The sequence below is a fragment of the Halichoeres trimaculatus genome, unplaced genomic scaffold, assembly GCF_033239565.1.
Source record: "Halichoeres trimaculatus isolate MK-OKI-2021-1 unplaced genomic scaffold, fHalTri1.1 fHalTri1_scaffold_20, whole genome shotgun sequence".
NCBI lineage: Eukaryota > Metazoa > Chordata > Actinopteri > Labriformes > Labridae > Halichoeres > Halichoeres trimaculatus.
The window spans coordinates 2,450,502-2,462,000 of record NW_027437198.1 but is presented as its reverse complement, the minus strand read 5'-3'; the positions used below and the strand labels follow the sequence as shown (position 1 = coordinate 2,462,000).

Here is an 11,499-nt window from a genome sequence, read left to right as displayed (position 1 = left end):
GTGCGTAACGGTCAACACACTCTTCAGCTCCACCCCTTCTTCAGTCTGTGACACACATCTTTAAAAGCCTGAACGGAAACAATTAATAATATTGTGGCTTCTAATAGTCAGACATCACGAATAAATTAATCAATGTATAAACAAAGGCTGTGTAAATTAAATGTTTAAAACTCGTATGTATTTTAGTTTGTCACATTCACGCTGCTGAATTACTGCAGTGATTTCCTTGCAGGTGATTTTTTTCTGATTTGCTCTTCTTTTCCACCACTTTTCCAGCTGCCAAACAACACTACCTCATTTCCTCTCTAACTGTTGCTATGGCCTTGTTGATTTCAAGCATGGAGAAGTTCCCTTAATGCGTACCTCCATGTCATAAATTCCGCGGGTTCGGCCAGCTGAACCTTGAATATTTAGGGGCGTGTTATGTAAATTACGATTGTTTTCAGCTGCCACATTTATCAACAGCTGATCAGGCATACGCCATGATTGGCCGTGATACGCACGTTTAATAAATCACACACGCACGTTGCTGTAAGCTCTTTTTTACACCCAGGTCTGCGTCACTTCCCACGCAAGACTGATGAATGAGGGCCAAAGTGTGGGAGGACAGGATTCATCACACTGATGTGGAAACACTGAAGCAGCAGATACACACAGACACACATACATACAGACATATAGACAGACAGAGAGACACACACGGAAGACAGACAGACACACACACACACACACACACACACACACACACACACATACACACATACACACACACAGTATGGAAAAGCTCCACAAACTTACAAATCTTACATCCTCTGCGGTGACATCGTGGTGAACCCGATAACCAGTCCCATTGTCTCTGGGGTCATGACCTTTGCCCCGACCTTTGCCCTGGGCATGGTTAGTGTAGTAGCGGACGAATCGGGAGCGGCGGACCAGCAGGTGCAGCAGGAAGCAGAGCATCTCCATGCAGATGGAGACAAGGAAGAAGATGAGTGTGTTCCTCCTCTCGTCATGGATTAGCAGCTTGGTGAAGATACGAGAGAGAGAGATAATGACACCGGCCGTACCTGCAGGGAGGCGGAGACACAGGTGAGAATGAGGAGGAGAGCGCAGGGCTTAGAGAGTGAACTTTCTTCAGAGTCAGCATACTTACTCTCTCCTGTCATCACGCCCTGAGTGTAGCGTTTGGGTAGCATCCCCATGTAACCATAGAAACTAGACTGCTGCACTGTGGAGGGACAGGAGAATGCCATTATCAGATGAGCTCATCTCTGTGCCAAGCTAAGTGAAGCTAGGCTAAGCTAACAAGCTGTAGTTCAATCTAAACAGCTTTAAATGTTTGACCTTCACGGGTTTACCGTCAGCAACAGGTTTTTATATTTGAGTTCGTTTAATAACTGAGAACGTCATGATGAGTTGTACCTGTACATCCAAATGCCACCACTCCCACCGAAACCAGGTTGATGATGTACGCCTGCTGGGTCGTGAACTTCGCCAGCCAGACATCAAAAACACTGACAAAGACCAGCGGGCCAAGAGCGAGGATATAACCTACAGAGAGAAAAAGACTTGAGGCAGGCTCTGTTGTGACTACAGGGATGATCCATTATAAACAGGTGATGATATGAGAAACAGCCAGGTTTCAGACTCTTCAGACCCCACAGACACCTCAGACTCTACAGACTCTTCAAATTCTTCAGACTCCACAATCTCTTCAGACCAAGGTTAAAATAGTTTTGGATTTGTCATTATAGTTTAGTTATAGTTAGTTTTGACATTTTTTTTCCATTACAGTTTGATTTTAATTAGTTTTAGAGCGGGCATTCTAGTTTTTATTTAGTTTTGAATTTTGCAACAAGGCTTAGTTTTAGTTTAGTTTCAGTTTAGTTTTAGTTTTTTCATACCTTATTTGCCAGGTGCAGGATTCAAAAAGGTCAGAGTAAATATTTTGTAATACTGTTTATTATCAAGTCCAACATAGTGCTCACTGCTCAGTCAATGCTGATACTGAACTGTTGGCTGCTGCCTTCAACACAAAAAATAATATAAACTTAAATAAACAAATATAAACATAAATTATGTAAAACAATAAAGTATGAGCTTTAATAATCAGAAACTTGGACTCTGTAACAATAAAGTCAGACTTACATGCAATGAAACTATTACAGATGCTCTGATTTATTGCTCCCCTGCATTTTGTCGCAGCATAGTACACAGCCAGTCAGTGCAGTAAACAAGCATGTCCCAGTATGTCACAATGATGGTGCTGTACGGCACTGACAACTGCCGAAAACTGTCTTAAAATTGGTTGGGAAAATGTGTTGGGTTTATTTAAATTCTACAGGCTATTAATATTGTCAGAAACTAAAACTAAGGGCATTTTGTCTATAATTTTAGTTGGTTTGAGTTACTTTTATGAACACAAGATACAGTTTTAGTTTACTTATCGTTTTTGTTTTCTTTTCTAGTTTTTATTAACTATTAACTATTAACTGCAATGTATTTTAAATTTCAGTTTTCGTTTTTAGTTTTGTATTAGTTAACTATTATAACCTTGCTTCAGACTCAACAGATGCTTCAGAATCTATAGACTCAACAAACTCTTCAAACTCTACAGGTGCTTTAGACTCTGCAGATGCTTCGGACTCATCAGACTCATCAGACTCTTCAGACCCTTAAGACTCTTCAGGCTCTTCAAACCCTTCAGGCTCTTCATACCCTTCAAACCTTCCTACTATAGTGATGCTTCAAACCCCTCAGCCCTTCAGACTCTTCAGACTCTACAGACTTTTCAGAGTCTTTGGACTCATCACACTCTTTTGATTCTTTAGATTATTTTGACTCATCAGACTTTTTTGTCTCTTCACACTCATTGGACTATCCAGTCCCTTCAGACTCTTTGGACTTTTCAGACTTATTGATTTACTTTAATCTATTTGTAAAGGGACTGTGTACAAAAGTTAACATAAATGTTACAATTTGATGCATTGTACCAGTTATCTCAAAGCTAATTTATATCTGCAATCCTTTGGCAGGTCACGGTTAAATCATTTCATCATAGTGAAACAACCATATGCACACACACCCCCACCCCTGCCCACACACACATAAAAATGCACACACAGAGAATTGTAGTTTAAGTTTAGCAGATTTAGCAGATTTTTCAGTTTGATTTTGAAACTGTTGTGTGAGTCACAGTTCTTGATGTCATCTGGTAAGGTGTTCCACTGAGTTTTGGCTTTCACAGAAAAAGATGGCTGTAGAGCACAAGGGTACATAGCAGTCTTTAAAAGAAGATATCCTTGTGGATATAATAGAGTCCACCGACCAGAAGTTGACAAACTGACACAGTGGAGGCGGGGCCAAACCATTTACAATCTTCAGACTCTTTGGACTCCTCAAACTCTATGGGCTCATCAGACCAATCAGTATCTCTGCAGAGACATGTCACAGTTGAATACGTCCACTCCATCTGTGTAGTTGAAGTTTTTCTTATATTGGTCTAAATCTCTGCACCCACTGACTTTAAACCTGCTTTAAAAGAACCTGGAGATGATGCCACACAGAGATGGGGACTCAAGTTTACGACTAACTAGAGTTGGACCCGAGTTGTGCACACAGACTGTAGACTTGACTTGGACTCATACTCAAAAAAACTTTAGACTCAACTCTGACTCATGTTTTGGAGCTCCTGGATAATCATGTGGTGCACCACCACACCAAAATAAAAGCTGCCATGCCTCCAGAACTACGATCTTTTTCTCCCCAGATGTTTTAAATGTCAATAAAACTGTACTGGGCTCTTGTAAGTGTGACCAAAATTGCCTCGACCAAAACTCATACTCATGGTAGGACCATACCATGGTCAAAACCAACAAGCAACAGAGCTCTGGCAGGTCTTTGCAATTTATGATTCTCAGCTCTCATCATTGCGCACAGCAGAATTCCGCCCTGATGTGCACACATAAGACACAGTTTCAGGAGAAAATTGATTCTGTGCTTTCTTTGATCATCAATCAGTGTTTACAGATACATGTTATAGTCTAGCTAGCTTTATATGCTGTAATAATGCTAGTCACATCATAAATATCACGCGAGTCGCTGAGTAAACTTTTGTTTTCTGCGATGCATTGCAGTGTTTATTTGCTCAAAAGCAGAAGTTCTCCCTGTCACTCTGTGTGGTTTATATTTACTTTAAACTTCATCCTGATCAGTTTGTGGAGATTGTCGTGCTGATCAGCACTGTGAATCTAGTCGCTCCCATAGGAGTCCCCTTTCTGCTCTCTTTGGGATAGAAGTTGCAGTTTGTCTAGCTTTCCCTTCATTCTTTAAAAATCAACAGAGAAATTTTCCTCCAGCTTTTGTTGAACAAACCTGAAAGCCTGTAAGTTTTCATGCCACTGTGACCACTGTTAATATGTGCCTCTGTGCAGGGGCATGTCCAGACTATTAGAATGAGGTGTCACAATGAGGGCAGTGACATATGTAGGGGTGGCCAGAGTGTGTATACATAGAAATTATCACCATTTATCTTCTTTAACTTCACCCTCTACTTTAACAACTATGAGTAACTATGATAGCTTAACTATTATATTGCAGTGTAAGATTTTAGTATATAAATTGTAGTACATGCATCAGCCAAGCAAATAAATTTAAAGTAGTTTTTAATAAAAAGAGAGATCTCAGCATGGCTGCAAACTTTGTCATTAGATAAGGAAAAAAATATTTTTGTGTTGAATAAATAATTTATAAAAGTTTCAAATTTCTGAGGGGGGGCCGAGGGGCTCTCACAAAGTTTCAAAAAACCCTGGAGGAAACCCTGCCATGGCAACCATGTAAAGTGGTTACCAACAAACCATTTGGTGTGTGTGCCTCCAAGATCAAGCCGTTTCACTTGTACATTGGATTACCACAATGGCGAGCGGCGGCAGACCTGCTCCTGAACCATTTGTCATTACATTTGGTTTTAAAAACTTCAAGCAGGATGGCACTAACAAAGGGAGTGCTAACTGTAAAGTCTGCGGTATGCAGATCAAAGATGCTGGATCCACCACATCAAATTTTATCAGGCACCTAGAAACTCACCTGGATAGAATCATATAACAAACGAGTAATCAGTACTGATACTGATAGGGGTGTCAATAAAAATGCTTTGAATCCTTTTTGTAGATATAGCTGTGTAGTATTCTTGGTAGAGGGGTACTTGACTTGGACTTGCAAAAAACTTTTAAACATCTCTGATGCCACTCAAAGCGGGGAGAAACACAGACACCCTCTGGTGGATCCACAGCTTCTGGCTGGGTTTATCGGAATCCTTTTAGGATGGGAGTCAGGGAGATTAAGATCAGAGTGTGTTTTTCAGCCTCTCTCCGTTTACTTCTCTCTGGTAAACTGGAGGTTCCCAGCAGCTCATTAATAACCCAGCAGGTGTTCCCGTAGTAAGACCGTTTTAATGGTGATTTCAACTCTGACTTACCCACAGTGATCCTGGTGTGCAGGCTGAGTCTCTCCACCAACACGTTGTTCAGGATGACGGCCAGCAGAGCCACCAGGATGTAGGTCAGGCTCATATCGAACACGATGGATGTTCCTGGATCACAGAGAACCACAGCTGGGAGTAAAACCCTAAACCCTGAAGTCTTCTTCAAGTCAGTTCCAGCAAAATTGAGATTATAACTTTAAACAGTTTGTGAGTGATGTCCATAGACAGGAGTCTGGACCTTCCTGTCGGTTAGTGTCTGTGACTCAGGTTGGCATGGGGGTAATGTGAGGCTGGAGACAGTTTACAGAGTTCACATATTTATTTGTGTATCAGAGGTTTTACAACGTCAGCTGATTTCAGGATGAAAGTTTATTGGCACCATTGTCTCAGTTGCAGATGGCCAACAACTTAGCTCCCTAAAGAGATGCCAAAAGATGCGGAGCTCCCCCTACAGGCCAACTGCACCTTCTTCAGGTTGACAGGTGGGTCTTTGCTGAGGACTGGACCCACCTGAGAAGCTCTGAGGCCTTAAAACAAAGGTAAAGGTGTGTTTGGAGTGGGTGAGACTTCAACTCATCCCTACAACTGTGTTTTTGTTCTTGTCCAGCAGGTGTAGACATGTTTTTCTGGACTTGATGGTTGAATAAAGATAACAATGTGGCTGTTTACAGCCAAAAACAGAGCAGTGATGGCTCTTCAACTTTGGCATTCTCCTCCCTGCTGCTGGAGAGATTTGCTCCTGATTGGTCAAAAAATGGAATCTCTGACGTCGGCAGATCCCCAAAATTCAAAAAGCTTGTTTTAGGTCAGGATTCTACATTTACAAGCAAAGCCAAAGACCCACAAATTTCACTAAAAGACTTAATAAAGTGATTTTTACATGATATGGGACCTTTAAGACATTGATCTAGTTTAAAGCAACTTTTAAGCAGATTTTTCTTGTTCCATTGGCAGATTTTTTTACTTGTAACAAGCAATTCAGACCTCATTTTTGTCTTTAAATGACTTAAAACAAGACATTTTACTGGAATAACCAGCTGAATGTGGCGCATATCAAGTATAAAAAGACTTTTTTTAACTGAAAATAAGGCAAAAACACTTGATAAGTTTTTTTTTTTGTAGTGATCTTGAACACTATCAGTGTTTTCAGTTTATCATCCCAACATTCCTATTACTCCTCCAACCCTCACCCTTCTGTACTTTGTGACACCACATCCACTCCCTATCCAATCATTTCGCCTCTCCCTCCAAAATAAGAAAAAAAAAAGAAGAGGATTCCCCCAGATTCATCATATCTTGTATTTAAGTCTTTTTTTTGACATTTTGATGGCATAAGAAAAATTCTTCCAACTCATTTTGTCCTCCTCACACACTCTTCCCTGTTTCCTCCCCTCCCCTCTCTGTCTGCTGTTGGCTGCAGCTCTGTCTAGCCTCTCTGATGGCTTTCTCAGTGTTTTGGCTCTAGGGCTTGCTAGACGAACTCACCCATAAAACAAGCACAGATTTCTGACTAAAGCACTAAGGAGACTCGTACAGGGATACCAAAGAAGCTGATGTACATACTCCTCAGACACTGTATTTGAGTCTCTGTTTGCGCTTCCTATGGGGTTGATAAAACAACTCATAACACATGTAAACAATAGACCTGTCACTCATCCACTCACACATTAACTCATGACTCCTGCAGCACATTTTCTCTGGAAGTCCATTATTTTCTCTTTTTGTATAACAATGTAGTGGTGTGAGTCAATGTTTCTGTCCACAGTGCTCAAAGGTGTGTTCTCGTACCCAAACATCACTAACCTTCAAACTTGTGGTGCAGGTAGTCCACGTCAGTGATGAAGCTGTTGTAGGGAAGCAGGAAGCCAACTCCGGCCAGCAGCATGGCGAAGTAGATCCCATGATACCGATCCTCAGGGATCGGCTCCTCAAAGTCTGAGCAGGAAGAAAAGAGTAAGGACACGGTCATACTGGCATAACGTGCCGTGCTTAAGCACGCTTCAGCCCTAAAGCACGTTTGGAATGGCTAGTGTGACCGCAACCGTGCCGTGCTTGAGCACGATTCACTTCTTTGGCACGCTTTGGAGAGGTGGGCTTTGGCATGGTTTATTTCATGCACGAGCATAAGCACGCGGACGGCATGTGTGATCCATGACTTATAATCACCGTGAGCGCATATCTCGACAATCATTTTAAACTAAGCGGGGTTGTCAGAGGGCTATATCGGGCAGAAATGACTTGCCATAGGTCCATAAGTCTTAAAAGTTATAGCAGTGTTCTCTGTGTCTCACTGTGCTGACTCTGATGAGATTGCGCTTCATGTAAACAGATGCTTCACGATGACGTGTGTGATACCTGCTAAAGTCTAGTTTATATAGGGCTAGCGTGACCACTGGCCGTACTCTCCAGTTGGGGAATAGCGCTGCGGGGGAAATCATGCTCAAGCACGCCACGGTTTGGATGGCCAGTGTGACCACGCCCTAAGGGTTCAGTAAGGCATAAAAAACATTTGCCCAAGGTCTGCAGGGGACAGATCGCTGCTGAGGATGAGAATGAAAATGAAAATGGCCGAAAAACCGATTTGTTTAAAGAACAGAGGTTAATGTGACGTGATTCTGCAGAGGGAGCAGGAACAACCATTGCCTGCAGATACCCAGAGCTCATTAACAGAACCTGATGAAGTTGCTCTGCTTGCTGTGAGAGAGCCAAACGTCAGCGAGGAGTTTTGAGGACTTCAGACTTCATGTCAGGGGGAGAGTTTGGGTTTTAGGGGTTAGACATTTAATTTGAGTTTCAGAGCTCTGGGTTAGGAACACTGTAAATTAAGCAGGAAATGATGACCATCTTTAACCTGAATAGCTAATGTTAGCATTGCTGTCTGAAAGATCTGGCTGCTAACATGAAAACACAGACAATGTAGGATAATAATTATGTAACGTTTCCCTCATTAAAAAATCTTTACCTGAAGTAGAAACACAAAAACATTTCTGTAAGTGACAGAGGAGGTCAAAGGTCACTCATCTTTATCATTAACAGACTGTTTGAGCTGTCAACATATGAGAAGACAGGCAGTGCATTATAAATAAATCTATAACATAAAGAGCACATCTTTAACATAAAGAATATGTCTATAACATAAAGAACACTTCTAAAACATGAATAATTTTTTTTAATACAGAAAGAATTTTTTGATAACATAAAGAATTTATCTGTAACATAAAGCCCAGGAGATGAGGAGCTGATGATAATCTTCATTCCTCACAGACTTTAGTTTTCAGTGTTTGGACAGAAAAAGATGATGTCCAACTCAAATGAGGTCCTTCCTCTCATCCTTACCCTTCTCCTTGTTCTCTGTGTTTCTATTTATAAACCACACACACACGCACGCACACACACTGGTAGTAAGGATAGAAACTGTCTTACCGGTCTCAGACAGAGCCAGCACTCCTCTCTCTGGGGCGTCTTTACTGATCTCCTCCTCCTCCAGCTGGTACGAGTCAAAGCTGTAACTCTGCACCACCCCGCTCTCTCTCCAGCTCTCCCTCCCTGCATCCCTCCATCCCTCCCGTCCTCCATCCCTCCATGTAGTCTTCTCCTCTGGTGTCTGGACTGGTGTCTGGACTGGTGTTGGCCTGCGGTGCTCTGCTCCCACTGAGCCCATCTCAGGTTCTCCAGTACGCACACACTTACACTTACACTTACACACACAAACACACTCACACAAACAAACACCACTCTATAAAATCTTAATTACACACCCCTGGGATTGTGCATGTTAAACACAATCACTGTGTCACGCCCCAGAGGAGAGGACAAGGATCTGCAGGGAGGAACACACAGACCGACAAATTAAAATGAGAGAGAGATGGAGAGAGGGAATAAAAGAGCTGCCATTGCGTCTCTAACAGTGACAGCAGACAAGGGTGCATGGCCTAAAGAAATCTAGATAGCTGAGCTGCAAAAGGCATATTCAATGTGGGAAAGAGACTAATGATGCTGATGGAAAGAGAGGGAACTCAGCTCCTCTTCTAAAGAACAGAAACTGTGACAGTTAACCAGAGACAGAGAACTCGTTCATACAGACACTGGCAGAGAGCTCACAGTGGGAGCTGTTGGTTCCACAGTTAATACAGGTACGGTTAGCACCTCACCATTACCGATCATTAACAAAATACTTGTTCTTCATCAGGATATAGAACAGTGACCAAAAAAAAGACTGGACTGATGAGATCTTCAAGATTCCAGCAGCACTGCTTAAAAACAGACAAGAGATCACTGCATTAATAAAAATGGACATGGCTCTGTAGTGGATACCAGTGAATTGATAAAAACAGATATCACTGTAGTGGAGATCACTGCTTTCATAAAAACAGATATTACTCTGTAGTAGAGAGTGCTGCATTAATAAAAAGCAGAAAGGACTGTGTAGAGGAGATCATAACAATAATAAAAACAGATTTGGCTCAGATCACTTCATGTCTGGGAACACAGGCCATCACTGCATCCCCATAGTCAAGTTTAAACTGTACATTGCAAAGAGGAGACCAGATTTAAACATGATCCTGAACCAGTGGAGACAATCCAAACTACGTTGTTTTCATAGTGTCCAAATTTGTACCGGAAATGGTCACCATCATGAAGCTAGCGAGACAACAGCTCTCATAAAAAATAGACCGACAGAGTCAAGAAAATCAGGCAAGTTGTTTTAAATTCATTTTAATGAAAACTATATTAGGCTGTGCACTGAATATTTGATCATATACCTGGGGTTATAGATACATGGAAACTATACAAAAAATATATTTATGTAGGCTAACCCTGCATTTGTTTAATTTGTTTTGAAAATGATTTAGGCTATAACATTAATAAAGGCAAAGTATGATCATACTGTATGCAAGATGTGATCCTTTAGGAGGACTTGGAAAGGGGCTTATCCGAACATTATGCTTATCAATTAGTCATCATTGTGTTGTTCTGTTTCATATAACAAGAACTTGATAAGCTCATTTTTGATTCAAGAGCTTTATTGTCCAACATGACATCTGACCACATGCTCCAACATCAAGCTGATCTGTCTGTGTCCTTTGTGTGTGACCCTTAACCTCAATCACAGTCCACACACATCTAAATCATGACTCCACAGCGACACCATGTGGTAGGGGTATTTACCTCTAATCATCACATCCTCCTTTCTTTGGGTTATAACAAACAATCTGACATAAACTTTTTTTTTTTTTAAACATATGAAAACACATTAACATCTGTCATGAAAACATTTAGGATGAACTAAAACAGACTGCTTCAACCTGTCAACTTACATAAACAACATACTTTTTTTTTTTAACTTGTCTTTGCTCAGAGATTAAGTCTGTCAGGTTTTTTAATTTCCCTTTTAGATCTTCTGACTGCAGGTTGAGCTGTCGTCTCTGTGTGGTTGTCACCATCAGTGTTTGTTAAAGGTGCTGGATGAGCTTCACTGCGTGATACATTTTGCTCTGAAGCAGGATCTGGTATCTTCATAAGACTTCGACGATTGCGTCTAAAGATTTGTCCTTCCTCAGTCTTCACTGTGAATGACCTTGGGGCAACCTCTTCAAGCACAGTGGCTTTTGTTTTCCATCCATCAGGACTCTCAATCCTGACTGTGTCATTACATGACAGCAGTGAAAGCTGTTTTGCTGTTTTGTCATAAAATGTCTTCTGCTTAACCTTTTGTTTCTGTAGTCTTTGCTTGAGCTTTGGACATTCCTTTTGTTTTGAGTAGCTTGGCAGTGTCGTGCGTAATTTCCGATTCATGAGTAGTTCAGCAGGTGATAATCCACACTCAAGCGGTGATGCTCTGTAGCTGAGTAAAGCAAGATATGGATCTGATTTGCTGTCATCAGCCTTTTTAAGGAGTTGTTTGAGAATGTGGACTCCTTTCTCAGCTTTTCCATTTGCTTGTGGATAGAGTGGACTTGAGGTTTGATGCCTGAAGTTGTAATGTTGAGCAAACTCTTGCCACTCTTTGCTGTCAA

General features: G+C 41.4%; 1 protein-coding gene across 1 annotated transcript in view; it reads right to left on the bottom strand.

The window, feature by feature from the left end:
* Positions 1-11,499, bottom strand: part of slc29a4a (solute carrier family 29 member 4a) — a 44,339-nt gene that overhangs the window by 25,708 nt on the left and 7,132 nt on the right. Inside the window, exons 2-7 of the mRNA XM_074696290.1 lie at positions 8,906-9,302; positions 7,286-7,417; positions 5,477-5,590; positions 1,423-1,551; positions 1,154-1,228; positions 799-1,067 (exon numbers count right to left, since the gene is read on the bottom strand). Coding sequence (XP_074552391.1) covers positions 799-1,067; positions 1,154-1,228; positions 1,423-1,551; positions 5,477-5,590; positions 7,286-7,417; positions 8,906-9,143 — 957 coding nt within the window. The 5' untranslated portion in view covers positions 9,144-9,302. The remainder of the gene's footprint in view (positions 1-798; positions 1,068-1,153; positions 1,229-1,422; positions 1,552-5,476; positions 5,591-7,285; positions 7,418-8,905; positions 9,303-11,499) is intronic.